The sequence below is a fragment of the Sturnira hondurensis genome, unplaced genomic scaffold (assembly GCF_014824575.4).
Source record: "Sturnira hondurensis isolate 20B ecotype Veracruz unplaced genomic scaffold, ASM1482457v3 Scaffold0024385, whole genome shotgun sequence".
In the NCBI taxonomy this organism is placed as follows: Eukaryota; Metazoa; Chordata; class Mammalia; order Chiroptera; family Phyllostomidae; genus Sturnira; species Sturnira hondurensis.
In genome coordinates this window covers 1858877-1879135 of record NW_028097016.1, presented here as the reverse complement: position 1 = coordinate 1879135, position 20259 = coordinate 1858877, and the positions used below count along the sequence as shown (strand labels likewise).

General features: G+C 59.4%; 1 protein-coding gene across 5 annotated transcripts in view; it reads right to left on the bottom strand.

Moving 5' to 3' along the window:
* MYO7A (myosin VIIA) overlaps positions 1-20259 on the bottom strand; it is a 78964-nt gene that overhangs the window by 18915 nt on the left and 39790 nt on the right. For all 5 annotated transcript variants that reach the window (XM_037038385.1, XM_037038386.1, XM_037038388.1 and 2 more), the window contains 16 exons: positions 16280-16417; positions 14801-14959; positions 14310-14402; positions 12150-12244; positions 10994-11078; positions 10266-10484; positions 9718-9825; positions 8682-8891; positions 8159-8362; positions 7736-7912; positions 7176-7265; positions 5742-5869; positions 3735-3861; positions 2894-3013; positions 2204-2377; positions 1126-1353 (listed from right to left, as the gene is read on the bottom strand). In XM_037038385.1, coding sequence (XP_036894280.1) covers positions 1126-1353; positions 2204-2377; positions 2894-3013; positions 3735-3861; positions 5742-5869; positions 7176-7265; positions 7736-7912; positions 8159-8362; positions 8682-8891; positions 9718-9825; positions 10266-10484; positions 10994-11078; positions 12150-12244; positions 14310-14402; positions 14801-14959; positions 16280-16417 — 2355 coding nt within the window. The remainder of the gene's footprint in view (positions 1-1125; positions 1354-2203; positions 2378-2893; positions 3014-3734; positions 3862-5741; positions 5870-7175; positions 7266-7735; positions 7913-8158; positions 8363-8681; positions 8892-9717; positions 9826-10265; positions 10485-10993; positions 11079-12149; positions 12245-14309; positions 14403-14800; positions 14960-16279; positions 16418-20259) is intronic.

The following is a 20259-nucleotide window of genomic DNA, read 5'->3' as shown; positions in this document are numbered from 1 at the left end:
CTCACTGATGCAACAGGATCTCCTGTGTGCCTGGGGGAACCCCGAGCTTCTGAGGGGCAGGGCCTCGTCCTGGCCTTCTCCCAGGTCCCCGGGCATCACAGGTGCCCGCACTGACCCAGAGAGACCAGTCAGTCCCCCGGAACGGGTCAGCTCGGCCACCATGTCCTCAGCCCGGTGAGATGGGACTGGGGCTGACAAATGAAGGGACAGGCAGGCACTGTCCTGGAGAGTAGGGGCCTGGGTACTGCTGGAGACTGTCCGAGTGAAGGGAGAGCGTCAGCGCTACCGACTCCGTCACTGTCACCACGTCCCCAGGGATAGCCGAAGTGTGAGCACTCCAGAGGCTGCAGGAACGAGGCCTCGCAGAGCCAGGCGGGCACCAGGCAGGTGCCCCTTCCCTGCCTGCAGCTGGTGCACAGCAGCCCCGGGGATGCCTGCCTGGGGCTCCCGGGGCTCCGCAACAGGGGCAGTAGGGAAAGGCTCTTGGATGTCTTAAAGGCAGTAGGTGTTTGCCAACTAATCCAAAGTATTTCAGAATTCTAGCAATTGATACACACTGCCTGAACATCAGCTCACCCCCATCACCAAACCATCATCATCATTGTCACCACCTACACCTACACCAACACTGCTTCCACCATCGCTGCCACCGCCACCAACCGTCCCTTTCATTTCCATCATCGCCATCCTCCTTCCTCCATCATAACCACCAACCGAACCTTAGGTACCATGAGAGCCACCATCAGCATCATCACAAGCAAAGCAACCACGTCTCTCCTGTCCTCAGGAGGAGATAAAGGGATCCATATTCACAAACTGCATCTAGTGAACAGATCACTGACTCCTTCAGAGAACAGAGTCCCGCTGGACCCAGAACAATATGGCAAGGGGTGAAGCTGCCTCTCTGTGTGCGCTGTGGGCACAGCGGTGTGGGAACACCCTCCACTGGCAGAGCTCGGCCGGCAGGCAAGGCCAGGGCCAGGAGGGGCTTGGGTCACGCCCACCCTCAGCCGGACTAGCCTCCACGTCAGCTAGTGGTGGGTCACGGACAGTGCCGCTCAGCCCGGGCTCAGAAAGGCGGCTGCCAGCCAAGCAACCCCAGCCAGAAGATCTGCCCACACGCACCTTCTCACACCTGTACTCCCCAAACTTGACGCCTCGCACCACCTGCTGGTAGATGAGGTTGGTGGCCACGTTGTCCTCTGAGGGGTTGTGCCAGGGCGTGAAGACCTCTTTGCGGAAGAAGAGCCTCCAGGGGGCGTTGCGCTCCTGGGCCCCCTGCTCCTTGGCGTACTGCTCGCACTGGGAGATGGCATCCATGACGTGGTCACTGCCACTGCCCAGGGAGGACACCTGTGGGCACAGGCTGGAGGTCACCCAGTGGAGGGGTGAGCAAGCGGGGAAGGAATACAGAGAGCCCAGCGCTCTCATTTGGATGCAGAACCCAGGCTCAGAGAGAGGTCGCCCTGGGGGCAGACCAGCACAGTACCCCAGCCCCCCCCCCCCATGGCTCAGAGCCAACACAGCCACACAGGAGTTCCTGCTTCCTAGCGTGAGGCTTTTGTGAAACTCTGACAGACAAATGGTTACTGAAACACAAGGTATCTGTCTATACAGGAGAAAACTCCAGACAAATTGTGCTGGACAATGTGGTTCCATCCCTGGACCTGCAGGGTGGGGGCGGGCACCCTGCCTGTGTGTGACGAGGCTGGGGGCAGAGGCAAAATCACCCGCCCCAGGCCCAGCTCCACAGAGAAGGCTCCAGGCCTAGACGTGCCAGGTGGTCACTGAGGAGTGAAAAGAAATCACCACAGCAAGCTGACGAGGAATCCCATCCCCGTTTGCAAATGAGAAAATGGAACCTTGGAAAGCCAAGTGGCTGCACGTCCCGGCAGCCTGTCTTTGCTGTGGCCTTTCTCCAGCACCAGAGAAGGACTGCCTAGGCCTCGCCGCATAGGACTGCAGTGAGTTCTGGGTTTCAATCCACACTGCACTGTTAACTTTTTCTTTAGGAGCTTAAGAGCACTCCATAATCCTAGAGTTGGCCAGAGCTTGGGTTGCCACCAGCTAACAGAAAAAAACCCAAGGCCCTGGAAGGTAAGTAACCACGCAATGTCACTGAGCCACTAGGTGGCAGCACTGGGCTGGGAGCCGGTGGGCAGCCTGGTGGTGCCAGGAGGAGGCCCTGCACGCCCGGCCTTACCTTATCAAACAGGGCAATGTAGAGGGAGAACCCAAAGCGGTCCTTGAGTGAGATCTTGTCGGACAGTGCATTGCAGAGCTCCTTGGCCGTGGTGGCTGAGTCTGTCAGCAGGGTCTTGGTGGTCCCATCCATGAATGTCACAGGCAACATAATGGGCTTCTTGGACTTGGTGGCCTAAAAGTGACCAAAGAGGGTTTGTGGGAGTCCTTTCACTTCAGGCCCCCTACCCGTCTGGGCTCCTGGCTCCCTGCTGCCTGTGAGGTTGGACTTGTCCCCGGAGTCTCCAAACCCCAGCATCTCACTGGGGCATTGTCCCAGGTCCCAGGTGCCAGGCAGCCCTACTGTGCTGGCCAACCTGGAGGCCAGGCACTGCCACACGCCTGGGGCTTTTGCCCTCATGTCTCACAACCATCCCAAGCCTGTACGAAAGGCCTTACGGCCACGTTGCAGTGAAGCCACTGTGCTCAGAGGGAAGCCCAGCCAGGTGACTTTGATGGTAAAGCCTGCAGACGGGAGTCAGCCGTCCACTGAGGGCTTCCCTGTCCCGACAGGCCTGGGACCCCAGAACTCAAGGGTGGGTGTGTGAAGAACCACAGAATCCCAAAGCAGGGAGTTTTCAGGGTCACGGGGCATGGGACACGCGTGCACACACCCATACACACAGACACGCCTGGTGGGGCCGGGGTGCACCTGCAGCTCCAGCCAGCTGGGCGGCTGCGTCCGTGTCCCGTTGACGAAGGTCCTCCTGAGCCGCTCCTCACAGTACGGGGCATAGCCAGGGGGTCCCCCGTGGATGAAGTTCCGCAGGAACTGCAGGCAGAGGGACCACTGAGGGAAGCCCCACTCAGGCCCCCCAGCCTGGACCATCCGAGCAGCCTCGTTGGGTCCCCTGCCTGCAGTCCCTCCACCCACACTCAGGACCTGCTCTTCAGGAACATCTGCCTGCGGCTCCCTCAGCCTTCTGTGGCTTCTGCTGCCCTCAGACTCAGGCTGCATGCCTCGTGTTGGCAGCAAGGCCACCACCATCAGGCCCGTCAAGTCTCAGCCTTGCCTTCCGCCTCGCCTCACACACTCCACCCCCTCTTCACCCAGACGAACTCCTCCTCCTCCTCCTCCTCCTCCTCCTCCCCCGGGGCACCTCCCTGACTAAGGGAGTGCTTCCCTCTTGACCGCACAGGCCAGCCAGGTTGGTCCTGCTGTTGCCTGCTCTGTCTCTGTGTCCCCAGTGCCCAGGGCCTGGCACCAAGGAGCAGGCAAGAAGGACTAAAGCACCTGCTCGAAGACAGTATCCAGAGGGTCCAAGAGATGCTGTGCCCCACTGGGCCTCCCCATAACTAAAAGGGGCTGAGGGGAGAACAGTGTGAGGTTCTGGGTGCTGGGGAGGAAGAGACAGGAAGAGGGGCCTGGAGGGACTCTGAGGCCTGAGTGAGGCGCCTCGGAGGCAGCCTCATTGCCAAGCCCCTTCGACCGCCTTCCCCTTGCCCACTCCCATCCCTCCTTCCCACCAAAAGAGGCCAGGCACCTGCCCTACCTTCACGAACTTCTCAGAGGGGGCGAAGCAGCCCACGCAGAGAGACATGAGGATCCAGCCCCGGGCGTAGCTGCTCTTGGAGGGGTTGTGGGTGAGCTGCTTGCTGATCTGGCAGTAGATCTCATCCCTAGGCAGGTGGGGAGGTGAGGGAGGAAGACCACCTCAGAGGAAAAGCCCCCCCGAGCCACACTGCCTTCCTCTCCTACTTGCCCAAGATCATCCAAGAGAAGGCAGATGGGGCCTGGTGAGGAAGGCGGGGCCAGTACTCGGGCGGGGAAGAGGGTCTGCTTTGGAGACTGGCTCATCAGGCACGAAGTCCTCCCTGACTCCAATCCAAACTGCAGAGGGGGCCCCGTGATCCAGAGGGCGGTTCATACCCTGCTCTGGGCACAGTGGCCACAGACACTGGTGACCACTTCAGTGAGGCTCTGCCCTAACCCCATCCCTCATCGGCCAGGTGGGCCAGGCAGGAGAGTCCTTACAGGATTGCTGCGCAGAAACACGGGCCAAGGCTTATGAAGTAAGTGCTTTCTTGGTAAACCCTCAATACGGGTGAGCTGCGGTGTGGACACTGCCTGCCTGTTCAGCACCGAGTGGGACCCGTGGCGATGATGTGACCAGCAGGGGACACTCACGGCTCTTTGCCCAATCAGAAGGGCAGGACCAGGTAGGAAGGAGGATGACCTAACACTGGGGAGACTCACTGTCTCCCCAGATCTGAGAGTTCACAAACCAGAGCAATTTCAACAGAAATCCTGGGGGTTGCTAACTTTTCATCATGACAAATAAGGACATTTAAAACACATACCACACACACAACCTGCCTACTATTACCTCACAATTATTTCATAAAACAAAGGTAAGTTTAATATTCAAAAAGTAAGATGGGCAGAATCTCAGGATGAAGAACAGTCTTTAAATAAAGCAAATTTAGCTTTCAGAACATCCTTTTTTCCCCATATGGTCACAGACCAATGAAAACTTTACCACCTGCAGCTGGGAGGCCCTAGCCCCCATCACCTGATGGCCCTACGGGCACACCTAGGACCGGCTTTGGTCCTTCTGGGTGTCAACACCCCAGCCTTCCCATTCTGGGTCCGGGGCTCCTGGCACTGCAGTCTCTAGAAATGGCCACTCCAGTCTACTGTTGAGATAACTGGGTCACAGATTCTTGCCCCTTCTTCCTGGGGGTAGGCAGCCCTGGATGCTGTGACTATCCTTGGAAGTAGTGATGGCCTCAAGGGGCAGTACAGGAGGCCTGGGAGGAAGGCTGGAGCCTGGGAGGCTACCGACCCCGGGGGAAGTCTCTCCCCTCTCCGGACCTCAGTTTCCCCACCAGTAAAATGGGGCTCAAGCCTCCTGCCCCATCCCACTGTGCTCCCAGCCAGCACACGCAAGTTCACGGATCACTCTCCTAACCACCTGCCCTGTGCACATGGAGCTCTCAGAAAAGTCCTGCTTCCCCTCCACTGACCCAGCTGAGCCGACTCCTGGTGACACCCGATCATCCATTGCCTCTCCAGTACCCCAGGGACCTGAGGGATGCCCCTCCTGGCCTGGGTGGGGAAGGAGGCCCTGCCACGCATGTTGACCACAGCAACCCTGCTCACAGGCCCAGGTTGAGGGCGCTGAAGGGGAGCTGGGGTTCAGGGGTGGGGTTAAAGCATAAAATGCATGTCAGGTGACAACAGGTCCCACTTAGTGAGTGCCCCCTGCGTTACACACTTTCCAGAGGTTTATCTGCCCACACGCCTATAGGTCTTGTACTATTATTATTCCCACTTGCAGATAGAGAAACTGAGGCTTACTGAGAGGAACCAATGCTACCAAGGTCACACGACCTGTTAGCAGCAGAGCTAAACACGGGCCAGTGTGATTTAATCTATTGCTAAGGTGACAGAGCCACAACTCGGCCACCGGAAACCTTTCGGGAGGGCACTCCAGGAAGTGCAGGGTGCCTCCCCCACCAGCCGCCGCCCTCCACGCTCCAGCCCCCTGGGCGCTGACCGGAGCGCTGGACGCAGGATGCCATTGCCAATGATGAAGTGCAGCTTCTCCAGGTTGGAGGTGGGCCGGTCTTCCAGCATGCTGTTGCCTTGCACTGTTGGCTCCCCATCATGCAGCCTCTTGGTCACCTGGGCCACAGGGAGGGGACAGGGCTTGGCCCCGGGCAGGGGGAAGTGAGGGGCCCTGCCTTGCCTGAGCCTGCCCTCTCCCCGCCCCCAAGGCAGAACCTGGGAGGGGGCAGAAGAGCCGGCCCCACAGTCGCACCTCCTACCCGCAGACCAGTCAAGCCCCGCTCTGTGCAGAACAGACATTGGATCAGTGACTGGTGCATGAGGCCAGGAGCGCTGGGCTGGTGACCACCACCTCCGCAGCAGCCTCCTTGACAGCCCTTCCAACCCTCTTCTGCAGGGAAGCCGTTTCAGCCAGGACAGGGACCTGCTCTTCTCTCTGCTGGCAGAACCCCTACCTCTCCAGGGAATCCCACATGCAACTCTGACCCCTGGAGCGCTCCTTGGCGCCATCGCCCAGTCACCGTCACCTGTCCCCAATGCCCTGCCCCCATGTGAACAGCCCTGGCCTGGGGTCTTCTCTCTGGTCTCACACAGCCCACACCTCCAGCCCTGCCCCCGGCCCGGAGCCCAGGAGTGCGTGAGAGCGTGAGAACATGAGCAGCGAGAGCGTGCCTCTCCATGCAGAAGGGCTGTGGGAGGCCCTCGCGTCTACCGAGCACCCTCGGTTGTCACTGTGCATCGTCCCCCCAGACACCCGCAGGTGGGCGTTTTCGCCCCTGCATAGCTCAGATACCCAGGGACAAAGGTGGGGTCCAAATCTGGGCCTGCGTGACTGCATGATTGGGTCTGAGCCTCAGACGGTGAACAGAACAAGGACGGCGGCGAAGCAGCTGCGGAAGCCCCGGGAAGGAGCCAAGGCTGCACAGGGGTCCCACGAGGCTTCCTGGAGGAGATCACCCCAGGCAGAGAAGAGGAAGGAGGAGTTTGGCACAGAGGGACTGGTATGCGCAGAGGCCGGGCACGGTGAGCCAGGCCCCCGTGCTGCAGAGGCTTTGGTTTGTGTCCCTCTGTGCTCCCAGCCTGAGTGACCCTGGGGCTCAGGGCCAGGCCGGGGCTCGGAAAAGGCAAGGTGACTACACCAGAGAGTCCCAACAAACCACTAGTGTTGATGCACCGTGGGCACTACCCCCACAGAGAGGTCTTGAGATCAACCTCCCCGGCAGGAAACGTCCTCCCTCCTACCATCTGCCACGAGCTCCCTTCCTTCTTCCTGTCTCCTTGGGTCACCCGCTAGGCCGTCTGTCACCAGCTGTCCCAGAACCCTGAGGACCAGCAGTGTGGGCCCTGCTCCCACCCCCGTGGGTCCCAAGGCCAGCCTCGTCCCAGCCTGGGCCACCTGAGGCAGCTCGAGGTCTGCTCTAACCTCCTCTGTCAGTTTCGACTTCTTCTTCAGGGTCAAGTGCACCAGCTTGTGCCTCATGCTGCTCTTCTTCTGTCCGTCGGGGAGCTGGGCCTGCAGGACAGTGGGGGTCTGAGTCAAGCAAACGGGCCAAAGTAATGACAAGCCCGTCGGCAATGGGACGATGGCTGGAGTGTCTCAGCTCTGCACAATGTTCACGTGGCAGACCCCATATCGCCACCCCCACCCCACCCCCGACACTGCCCCCACCACCACCAGCCAAGTGACAGATGGGAAAACTGAGACTCAGGAAAGTGGTGTAACCTGCTCAGGACTCCCAGTGAGCGAACTCTGACTGCAGAGCCGTCTGCTCTGCCCCGTGGCCTCACTCACTCATGTCAACACCCGATAGCCTGCAAAATGCCCAGTTATCTGTTCCCATGCGTAGACAGAGGAGAGCTGGGGTCATGGAGGGGAGGCGGAGGCAAATTTGAGACCACCCCCCTGCCGAGGACCCCAAGGCTAGGGACACTGGGCAGCACTGTCCACTGGGAGGGGCATCAGCGTGGGCACCTGGGCCTCACCTCGCTCTCGCCTTGCAGTACCTGCAGCTCCCTCTTGTACGTCTTCTTGCCCAGGGTCTCGTAAATCCTGGTCATCACGGGGATCTTCTCGCTGCCGTCACTCATGGCTGTGTGGTACTTCGGCTCGGGGAGGTCCCCCATGAACCGGAGGATGGTGATCCACACCGCCAGGGCCGCCTGGGGGCAGAGCCACGTGAGTCAAAGAGGCCCAGTGCAGGAAGGCCATCAGAGTAACCTGGGGGTTTGGGGAGAGGGCTGGAGACACCCACAGGAGGCCCCCTGCACTGGGATCTTGCCTACGTGGCCTGGGCCCAGGCAGAGGAGCCCGGTGAAGTCTGCCCTAGTCCCAGCCCTCCAGAGGCCCGCCCCTCAGCACCCACGCGCCCCTCAGCACCCACGCTGTGGACACTGCCCCAGCCTCACCAGCTGGTCGCCCTCATCGTCGTGGTACAACAGCGGCTGCTTGAGTGGCCGCCGGGTATAGGTATGCGTGGTCGTGCCCTGGAAGTAGGTGGCAGAGAACTTGGCGAATTTGTACTCGGAGAGGTCCTCCTCGTCCTCGTCGGGCAGGGGCAGGGCGGCGTCCAGGTCCTCCTCCACCATCTCCTTCCGCCCGCGCTCCAGGTCCTGGGGAGGTGAGCGGGGTTCCCTGCTGTGGGGCGGACTCAGGGCTGGGCTGCAGCCCCGACCTGCACCTGCATCTGCGGGGCCAGCACCTTGTCAGCGAGGGTGTGCTGTGCCGCCCTGTTCACTGCTCAGACGCAGCCTGGTCAGTCCTCAGTACACAAATGAGTAGAAGTTTGTGAGTGGCCCTGATAGGGACCTGACATGGCAGGTTGGTGGCTGCATGGGCCTGGGACCCATGGCCCCTGACCCAGGTCACTGCTGCTGCCCTCTGCTCAGTCACACTGAGGCCTGTCCCCAGCCCCTGTTTCCAAGCTGGTACCTCAAAGCCACTGGGTGCCTGGCCCTCCTGGCCTGGCAGGCCGCCCGAAGTTCCCAGGAAGCCAAACATCTTGTCCACCATGTCCGAGTGATTGATGGGCTCGTGGCGCGCCCTCTCCATCTGCTCCAGGAGCTCCTTCTTCCGCCGAGCCTCCTCCTTTTCCTTCAGCTCCCGCTCAGCGTCCTCGCGAGCCAGCTGGGCCAGGCGCTCCTGGGAAGGCGGGGAGCGGGTGATGCCGAGGGGACAGCCTCAGAGAACAAGCCCCCCCTGGGGCACCCGAGAGCCCCTGCGGCAGCCAGGCCACAGTTCCAACCTTCCCTGGGGGCCTCCTGGCCACTGGGAAGGACTGAGGCTTGGGCTTCCCCACCTTGGGCCTCAGAGCCGAGCACAGACAGATGCCCAGACAATAACGCCGCCTGCCCTCCAAGGCTCAGCTGGAACACCACCTCCAGGAAGTCTGCTCATGCCTCCCCAGCTGGAGGGAACCCCACCAACCAAAAATCCCACAGAAGCTGGGTCGAGGCTTTAGACCAGCGCAGTCCACCAGAAAGACAATGCAAGCAATGCATGTAGCAGCTCCACTTAAAACAGTAAAAGGAAATAAGTGAGATCGGTTTTAATAATACGTTATATTTAGCTCAATATCTCCAGCCTAGAACCTCAACATGTAATTAATATTTTAAACACAGGACTGAAAGGGTTTATATCCCTTTTCCTCTCACTGTCTTCAAAACCCCATGTGTCTTACACGCTCAGAGTGCTCTGCGTTCCACGTGCTCAGTTGCCATGCATGGCGGGTGCTCTGACCCACCTGGGCTTTTGTCTGGGTGTGTGTCCCAGCCAGAAAAGGCCCTCTTCAGGGCATGCGCCCTCACACTGAGGATCACAGCCCCCGAGCTTTGTCCTGGCCCAGGACCAAGCACCCAGGGTACAAACGAAGGAGGGACAGGCAGGGACAGAGGATGGGCAGCCAGTGCGGGCGAAGGCTGCTGAACCAGCGAGTGGACATCTGAGGGCTGGGACGTTCCCCGCGCACCTGGTGCTTGCGTTCGGCCTCCTCCTTGGCCATCTTGGCACTCATCTCCTTCCGGAGCTTCTCCTCCTCCGCCAGCCGCATTTTCTCCGCCTCCAGGCGCCGCCGGTACTGAGGGGAGGGAGAGCCGGTGGGGCACCAAAGGGACCTGTCACAGGGCTTCCTGCCAGCTCTACCCCAGCCCCCCCGCTGAGCTACAGGACTGTGAGCAAATGTACCAAATAATTTGAAAGATAGGGAAACTGAGGCATCTGAGAACTTCTCCAGGGCACACAGCAGGCTGGGGGCAACACTGATCCCCAAAGCAAACCAGGTTCACCTCAATCTCCCAAAGATTCGGGAGAGTGACTGGGTCCCCAGTGTTGCCCTTGTCTGGGGGTGTGAAAATGTAGGGTCTGGTCTCAGTTTTGTCATCTCTCAGAGGAGACACAGTTTGAAGTCTCAGCCAACAAATGTGGGTGGTTAGTCCCCCTGAGGTGGAGCAGCGCCCCTCAGAGCACACGCCCCTCGGGGGCTAGGAGCTGCAGATGCTGTGGACACCGACTCCTCACCTCGGCCCTGAGGCGCCGGTGCAGCCTGCGGGCGATCATGCCCCGGACGTAGGCCTGCACGGTGAGCACGGCCCAGAGGCGGTGGCGGAAGGCCTTGCGCACCAGGTAGGCCCGGCAGCGGGCCTGGAACTCGATGATGCGCCGGCGGGCCAGGCGGTACTGCTGGTGCAGCTTCCGGGAGCGATGCAGGGCCTGCAGCCGCAAGAAGCCCAGCCGCATCTGCAAGGACAATGCCCGCTCAGAGCCCCAACTGCCCACGGGACGCGCAGTCACTGCACTGCCTCCCCACCCCCCGCCAGCAGGCCCCAAGGAACAGCTCTGACCTCCCTGGGTGAGCCGTCTCCTCTCAGGTGAGTTTCCCAGGGAGAGGCCTTGGCTTCCCCACCCTGGGCGGGGGCTGCTCTCCTTCCTGTCCACATCCCCAGCCCCAAGCCCTTCCGCAGAGGTCGCTGGGACGCGGCTGCTTCTGCTCCCCCCCCTATAGATCTCTACGGACCTAGTGTGTACACTCATTGAGACATCCCAGAAGAAAAGCCTAAACACTGGGGACCAGGTGGGAAAAGCCACCGAGCCAGACTTGGGGCTGGAGAAATGGCAGGTGCCGGCTGGGGCAGTGGCAGGAGACCACCCAGTTTCTAGGCACAGGTATGTCCTGCTGCCATGGTGACAGCAGGGGGCGTGCTTTCAAGGCCTTGAGGGGCCAGGAGCAGCCCTCACGGGAGACTCACCAGCCCATAATTCCTCCTGCAATTGTGGCCCCGCCAGTGCCTCTGGATCAGGGTGGCCGCGCTCTTCAGCTTCAGGAAGTTGGACCTGAAACAGCCGTGCGATGGAGGTCCTCCAAGCACAGACACGGAGCCCAGGGGCAGCCAGGGTGCGGGGAGGGGGGGGGTGGTTGGAATCAGGAGAGCAGGGCTAGTACCAGCTCTGTGTCCCCCAGATACATGTCATGGGACAGCAGCGCATCACCTCTCTGCCTCAACTTCCTCATCTGCAAAGTGGGTAGAATGAGACCTGCCCTGACTGTTCATAGGATTGTTGTATGAACCCAATAATCAGACTTCCAAACGGTGTTTATTATATAAATGACAAGTAAATAATATGAAAGATGATTAAAGAGTAAAAGATTTTAACACTCTGCACATTACTCACTACAGTCAAACTTCCCCATTTTAGAGATGAGGACACTGAGACTCGATGAGGGTGGAACTAGAGCCCCACGGGCAGACTGAGTGAGGCAGTGCTGTTCCCCGGCACACACTAGTGGCTGCCACGGGATGACAGTCACCTATAACCTGATGGAGGACAAGGACACCACGCATCAGACATCCTGCTGAGTGTAGAGATAAACACAGGAGGAGTGTGAATGAGCCAGCAAGCCGACGCCTAGACACGCATGTGAGCAAGTGAGCAAGGGAATGGCTAGGTGGACGGACAGATGGACAGATGAACAGACGGGTAGGTGGAGGGAGGGAAAGAGGGAGGGAGGGCCAGATGAACTGCAAAATGGGCAAGTTGTGGCATTTTTGTGGGCCTGAGTCGCACCCCAGTCCTGCTGGTTTGTTGTTGCAGCTACACAGGCCCTTACATGGAACGGGGAGCACGCTGTGTGACTTATAAAACCTCAGACTTCCTCTCTAAGGAATTTCATTAGCATGTGGGACACCAGTGTCCTGAGGTGTACGTCCCATGAATCCATGTACATGTTCTGGTGAAAATTGTGTGTTCACCCGTGTGCTATGCATGCATATGCTTGTTTCGGTGGGTGTGCATGAGTGTGCATGCTTATTCCTAGTGTTCAACTCAGGGGAACAGAGGTAATCCAAGCCCCTACACACACCTGTGTGTGCACTGAGGTAGGGAGGAGCTGGTCCCGGCACGTACCTGTCTTTGAATCCCCGGATGACCTTCTGGAGAAGGATGACTCTGTCGGTAATGGCCTTGTCCCGCTCCACCTCCAGCAGCATGTCATGGTGGTCCTAGAGGGCAGAGCTCCTGAGCAGTGGAAAATTTGCTCCAGAAATCCAAGTGAAGGCCCTCTCTATCTTCCCTGGGATTCCAGGCCTGGGGCTGGGTTGGGCCCCACAGGCCCCCGGCCCTGCTCTGGCTGCGTGGGGCAGCCTCTCCCAGCCACCAGCACAGAGGGGGGTGACTGTGGGACAGACAGAGCAGGGCAAGCCTAATCTGCCGGGATGGAGTCAGAGGGCGCAATGGGCATAAGCACTGGCTTCGCCCCTATGGCCTTCTCTGCCCAAACCCGTGCCTTTCTGGGTTTCTCTGTCCTGTCAGCCCCTCCTGACCTGGGGAGGCCACCGTCATAGCCCCTAGGATCTTGGCAACAGCCTTCTAACCAGCCTCTTGGCCTCTGTCGCTCCCCCGTGGCCTTCCTTAAGGAGGGACCCTCCTAATACAAATACAATGGTGATCTTACAGTGACACCTTGCAGTTCTCGGGTCCAGCCTGGTCCCCTCCCCTGGCACTCAGCCCCTCCACGATCCAGACACTACCAACTTCTCTAGGCTTCTCTCCTCCTCACCTCCGAATCCCCAATCCTCACTTGGGTTGGACAAAACCTCACCATTCACTCAATACCTAGGAACTGAGTGTTGTGTTGTCAGCACTGTGCCAGGTGCCAGAGTGGGGCCCAGGGAGCCAGCCACGGGCCCTGCCCTGGGGAGGCTGAGTCTCTGTGGTGGAGCCACACCCACCAGTTAATCAGACCACAGCTCTCACGGACAGGGCTCAGCCCCACGGAGCTGCTCAGCCAAGCCCGTCTGAGTAAGTGAGTGAGTGAGTGAGTGAGTGGATGAGAAGAGGCCAGTGAGGCTCCGGAAACCACTGCCTATTTCTGAGGAGCCCAGAGAGGTGACAATGGGGACAATGATGTCTTCAGAGCTGTCTGGCCCTCATGCTGCATGCCTTCCCTCTCTTACCTACACACACCGGCCGTCAGCCAGCTGGGAGCCCAGGCCTATCCTTGGGCAACTCACTGGTCTCTGAGCTCCTGAAATGGGCGTAATAATCACTGGCTGCTGTGATGACTAAATAAGATCATGGCTGAAAAGCCCCACGGGGTCCGGGCATGTGTGAAATGCAGAGGCAGGGAACAGGGCACACGTTTTTCCAATGAGGAAATGGAGGTTCAGGGAGACGAAGAGCCGGCTGTGGCCCCTCAGCCAGGAAGGAATTGCACTGGAGCCGAGCACTCCCTCCAGCTCAGGGCCGGCCCCTCCCTTCCCTCCACACGGATGTCCTGCACTGCCCGGGCCCCGCATGGTGCCAGAGGAAGGGGCCCTGCCCTGTCACCCAGAACAGCCAGAAATCCAGTACAGAGGAAATGGAAATGGGGAAGCAGCCACGCTGGGAGCTCACGCTGTCCCCACTACAGCTGCAGAGCCACGGCCAACTCCCAGCAAGCTCTGCTCCAAGGCCAGGATTCCCTACAACCCAGCTTCCTGCTCCCAGCCCTGCCCCCTCCCCAGCTGTCAGGCTCTGATGTCCTGCCCAGGCTGCGGTGGAAGCCTGAGAGCTCCAGGTCTGTGTTCAGGGACGGTAGAAACAGGCCCCAGACACTAGAGAGAGACGGGGTGGCCAGGGCCCACCAGAGCCTGGGGTGAACCCCGCTGGGCAGGAAACCACAGAAGAGAAGACCTAAAATACACTTAAGAATCACACCCCCCACGCCCTGGGCACAGCCTGTTTTACCGGAAAAGGAGGCTCAGAAAGGGCCGGAGACCTGCCCAGAGTTCCAGGGCAGACGGCCCCAGGGTCAGGACTCCAGGCCTCCCCGGCAAGCCCACTTTGGTCTTCTGCTCTCACCTGGGGTCAGCGCTCGGGCCTCAACCCCAGGCCCCAGATGGGCTCAGTACTAGTTGCCCCTCTTGTACCGCGGAGGCCGCATTCCCCACCCCCTCGTCCTACTGCTGACTGCAGGACAGGAGGATCCCAAGGCCCAGCCCGGGCCCGTCTGATGCTGCAGCTTCTCTAAAGTAGCCCGGGACGTCGAATTCCCCACCCCCACGGCAGAATCGGAGCCTTTCTCACCTTCAGAAAGATCTTGGTTTTGCCGATCTGCCAGTCGTCATGGGTGCCCAGCACAGCCTCAGCCATGCGCTGGCACGTCCCCCGAAGGTCGTCCTGGGGGTGGGGGTGCACCAGGGAATGGACGGTTGGAAAGGCCACCTCGGTGCACCTCCCAGGGCTGGGAGGCAGGGTTCCTTCTCCCGCTCCACCCCTGCCTGGCTGTGTGAGCCCAGGAAGGTCCTGCCTCCTCTGACCCTCACTCTTCTCCCCAGCTCGGCAGGATGGCCACCAGACCTCTCCCACATCTGACATCCTGGGCCCACTTGGTAGCCCTGGTCTCTCCTGTCACACCACGTGTGTGATGTCCATGACCCCACGCGTGGCCATCAAAGCTGTCAGTGTAGGCCACTACCTGGCCCCCAGTTTTCCCAGCTGTACCGAGGTGGCCGAGCTGATGCCATGCCCAGCGTACTGTCTCAATGAGAGAGCAGGGCCCATCCGCAGCTCTGTACCTGCTTGTAGGCCGGCTTCACGCCAGGCAGCAGCACTCGGTACCGCTCCACGAACTCCACGAAGCTATAGCGGATAGGGTAGCCGGCTCGGCGGATTCGAATGGTCTCCATCATCCCAGAGTACCGCAGCTGGCGCACGCACAGGTGCCGGTCGAACAGCTGTCCAAAGCCAAGGGCGTCAGTGCTGGCGGCTCCTGCAGGGAGGCCAGCCCTACTCTGCATTTCCTCAGCCCCAGACGGAAGCCCGGGGCAGCCAAGGCCACACAGCAGGTGAGGAGCAAAGATGGGAATGAACCTGAAACTGCAGTTCTAACCCACAGTGGCAAGAAATGAGACCCTCATGTGGGGTGAGCTGCTGCTTTGCAGGCACAGAGGAAAGATAGCTCAATTCCCCTTGGGACATCGGGAGGGCGCGTTTTGGAGGATGCAGTCTTTGCTCTGACCCTAATAGGAGAAGGGGTACTGGAGGGGCAGGGTGAGCACGTACAAAGGTGTGGAAGCCCGAAAGTGGAGGGGAATTTCCAGGGACTGAGGAGGCTAGTCCCCGTCAGTATTACAGCTGTGCAGGTGCCGGGGGCCTTGCACAACTCCAGGGGGCGCCCTTCATGCTATAGCTATTGTGGATTGGTAATTATTTAGACAGCTTTCTGGCTGCTGACAGGAAAGTGCTCAAGAAAGAGATATATTTGTCTAAGTGGCACAAAGTTGTTTTTGTGATGGAAGTAGGGTAGGGCTGGCCAGGGGGGTTCCTGGAGGGGCCAAGAAGGCGCTCAGGGGCCTGGCTAAGGAGGCAGCAGGGAGAGATCAGTTCGATTTGCATTTGGGACTCTAGTCTCTTACTGCACTGGAAGCACCCCCCCCACACACACAGGAAAGAGGGAGGCAGGAGAGGAATGAGGTCACAGACCCGGGGGTCCAGGCCCAGAGAAGGTTCAGGGAGCATCTGAGAGCAGGGAAGACGGTATCCAACTGCCTGGGCAGGGTCCTGGCCTCATTTGCCCAGACCTCCTGCTTTAGATGGGGAGCTCGCTGGAGCCCCCTTTGAACCTCACACTCCTGCAGACCTGGTCCTGAGCCCCAGGGTCAGCCCACCCAGGGGAAAGTTTCCAGGCGGGGGCGGGGCCAGCAGGCAGAGGGCTGGCTTCCGACACCTGTTTCCTCTCTCTCTAGGCACTTTCCCTGACCCAGGCCTGGCCTCCCACCTTCCTTCCCAGACCAGACCCCTGGCGGGGAGGGGTCCCATCCCACCTAGGGCCTCTGGGAAGATCCTTGTTGTAAACAACACGCCCCAGAGCCCTGGAAGGAAGGCTCGCTCAGTGGGGGTTTGGGCTCTGCAGCCTCGAGTCCCTCGACCTCCCTGTGCCTCCAGTTCCACAGCTTTGGTACGTGGGCCGACACCCAGCCCCCACCCTGCCCCCCATGGCCAGGCCCCTCCCCCCAGGCCAGATCCAGGCCTGCCCCCCAGCCAGGGCCGCTCACCATGGGCTTCTTGAACTCGTTGGGCTTGATACAGCGCACGAAGAAGGGCTGGCAGGCACCCAGGGTGCGCATCAGCAGCTCCAGCGACCGCTTGAACTGGCTGCTGAGTGTGGGCGAGCGCTTCCTGGTCTCCGCGCCCTGGGGGGATGGACGGCAGTGGTGGGAGGGGCTGACCTGTGCCCCTCCAGCACTCCAGGAAGGGAAGGGAGGGTGGGAGGTCAGTGGGGTCAGTGCCTAAGGGAGAACAGCGCAGGGAAGCAGGCTGCCCTGGCACTTGGGGTTTTCCTGTGACCTGCCTGGTCTGGGCTGGAGCTTGGACCCCAGATGCACCCCCTCCAGGGAATCTCCTGGGGCCTGGGCCAGGAGGCTTCAGGGGAACCTGGGAGCCCTGGGTCCCCACCCTGGTGTGCTGGATGATTCTAGGAAAGGGGCAGCCCTCTCCGAGTCTCCGATCTCCCTTTCCAGGAATAAACAAGTGGTCAGACTTGGTCATCTCAGGGCACTGGAGTCTACCCTTGAGACAGGTTAGACAGACTTAAATGGAAACCCTGGCCCCACCACCTCTTGTGTGACCTTGGATGGGTCAGTAAGCAGCACTGAGCCTCCCTTTCCCTAGTGGAAATGGTGCCATCGTGAACAGTGTGTGACAGCAACCTGGGAACCTGGGAGGGGCCAGGGAACTGCACGTGCCCTCCCCTCCCTGTGGGATTAGCGGCTCAGCAGTGGGCTGGGCAGAGCTGGCCAGGATCAGCCTCCTTAGAAGCCAACCTCCTGCTGCATGGCCCCAGGTCCCAGGCCCCAGACCCCAGGCCCCAGGCCCCAGGCTCTGAGTTCTGCCAGCTACCCTCTCTGGGAGAGCCCAAGGCCCTGCACCTCCCTGCCCTGGTGGAGTCCCCTCTCAGAATATTGTGAAAGAGGTGGGGGAATGGGGGGACAGAGGGGGAGCTAGGGGAGGACCTGAGCAGCAAACAAACAGAAAGCGGACCGCCTCAGATCTATACCCAGGAACTGGACATAGAAACCAGATTCCGTTCCAAGGCATTTTGATGTTACTGTTTTCCTGGCGATTTCTCTTGGGTGAGGATTTCTTAAGAATGAATTTGATTATCATGGTAAGATTTGATCCTTAAACGAGACATAATCTGACCTATCTCCTGTAGTACCAAAAAAAGCCAGGGCTGCAGACACAGACGCAAGGGAGGCGGAGGTGCTGACGCAGAGACGACGCGCCCTGAGTGAAACGAAATGCGCCGAGGAACAGCGAACGCTTGCTACTCTGAAATGTGCCATGTTCTCCATTTTAGTTTTACTTGCTTTGGTTTTTTGGTTTTATTTAGTTTTATTTATTCTAAGGTTTTGCTAAGGGAAGCTGGGAGTATTTGCGTTGGTGAAGGAAGAATGTCAGGCTGGCTGTCCCCAAACCTGGCCCAGCAGCAGGCCTGGAGACCCCTGGTGGGGGGGCGGGGCGGGGGGCGGTGCTGTTTAGGCAGGGGCGTGGCCAGGCTGCGCTGGAGCCCCGGCCAGGAGACACACACTCACACACAGCGCACACAGAGATGCAGCACACACTCACCATGTGCACAGCACATGACACAGCACATGGGGCACCCACACACAGTACACACAGTATATGTCCTGTGTACACACAGCACACCTACAAGTACACAGCACACACATACCATGTGCACAGCACATGACCCAGCACACCGGGCACACACATACATTACACACAGCACACGTCCTGTGTACACACAGAGCATGGCTGCAAGGACACAGCACACACATACACTGCACACACAAAACACAACACATACAGCACATGTGGACACACAAAGCATACACACAGCACATATACGCAACACACCCCCTTGTCTGGTTTTGATCCTCACGCTGGAGCTACAGCTGGCCTGTCTCCTCTGCTGAGCTGTGAGCCCCCAGAGGACAGGTGGGTTCGTCTGGTTTCTTGCTGTGCCCAGGGCCCAGCGCCCTAACTGTCAGTGTGGTACTGAGCCGGCTCCAAGGGTCCACGGGCTCCCAGACATTGTCCACCTTCCTCTTGCTTGGGCCAGAAATCCAGGAACCACCCCCAGCTCCTCTCCTCTCCTCTCCTATCCAAGAGCTCAGCCACTTGTTGGTCCCATCCAAAACGGACCCAGGGTCTGACTCCTTACCACCTCCTCACTGTCAGCCTGGTCCAAGCCAGCAACGTGGCTCTCTCAGATTATAGCAGTGACTCCAAACTGGGCTCCCGCTTCTGTTCCCCACAGTCCAGTGCCCTCCACTCTGCTATCAACGCAGCAGCCCGAGGGAGGCTGTTAAAACACGGCCCGGTTGTGTTGGCTCCCCTCCAAACTTCCCAATGGCTCCCCAGCATAAACGCTGAGGTCTTCGTAAGGACTGGCAACGTCCCACTCGTCTGGCCCCAGGGGCAGCTAGTCTCCCCGCCACCCTGCTCTGTCCCTTCCAGCCAGCCAGCCTTCCCTTGTACAAGGCACCAGACACGCTTAGGGCTTGAGAAGCACCTTAGGGCTTTGCACTTGCTGTTCCCTCTCCCTGCCATGCTGTTCCTCCATACGCACGTGGCTGGCTTCCTCGGCTCCTCAGCCACATCCCCAAAAGGCCTTACCTGGCCCCCCCTCTTCAAAATTGCAAAGCCCCACCACTGGCTTTCCCCACTCCTTAATTTTTCTCCACATCGTATATCACCACCTGACCTACTAAGTACTTTACATATCTTTATGCTTCTTAACTATTTCCCCTTCTGCTAGGGTGTAAGCTTCATGCAGACAGAAATGTGTTTCTGTTTTGCTCACTACTGTGTCCTCCAGACACAGAGCACTGTCTGGCATATAGAGGACACTCAGCGGACATTTGTGACTGAATCAGGGAGGGAGTGCACGGGGTTCTGGGGCTGCAGGGGCTGCCCTCACTTCCCTGGCCACCTGGGTTCCTGATTTGGCTTTACATCATGGCGGGGAAAGGTGGTCCTTTCTGATGGTCCTTGTCGTCCGGGATAATCTGAAGCTATTTGAGGATGGGAGGGGGATAAATGCAGAAGCGAAAAGTCCAAAAGTCCATGTTAAATGACTCACAGAAGGGATCTGAGGGGCAGGCACCTGAGCACGTGTGTGCGGGCAGGAGAAGCCACCTGCACAAAGAGTGCACGGAGCATCCCGTGGACTCAGGGTCCCAGGGACACGTGACTGGGGTTAGACATTAATCTGGGTGCTCAATGCCCCGGAAGAGCTGCTGTCCTTATGGCCCGGCTGCAGTGGTTGGGATGGGGCCACCCGGGCCGCCCTGGGGAGACCGAGACCAGAAGTAAGGATGGGGAGTCGGGGTGGGGGCCTGCACGGAACACGAGGGTTCAGGCCACTGGTCGAAGGCGTCTGGGCTTCCGCCCTGAGGAAGGTGCTGCAGCTAGCACTCGGTGCCAAATGAGCCATGACGCTGCACTCCCCCACGCTGATTCGTGTTCCTTTCACAGTGCTATCACGTTGCTCTCCTAGAGGTGACGCTTATGGAGACAGCATCATGCAAGGGAAAGGAGCTGGGGGAGGGTGAAAATCTCACCTTAGCCCTCATTTGGATGTGACCTTGGACAAGCCCCTGCACCTCCCCGAGACAGACCTGGGAGGTCTGTCTAGACCAGATCTAGTCTCCGTATGTCACAAGCTATGTGAGCTCAAGCAGGCAGCCAGGCCTCTCTGGGCCCCAGCTTCTTCAGCTGTAACGGGGGTGATGGTAATCACACAGTGGCCGTGGGCAGTGAATGAGGTGAGAAATGTAAGTGCAGAGCTCACAGCCCAGCCCAGGAGAGTAGATGTTATTGGTTTCATCTGTCACTGCTGTGTCTAATTCTGTGCTCTCAAAACCCCCTCAGGACTGGGCGCTTTCTGGAGACCTTGGGGCTTTATGCCTGGCCTGCTCCATGGTTCCTCAGCAAGTGGGCCCTAGTGCCGTGGTCCCCAGGAAGGAGC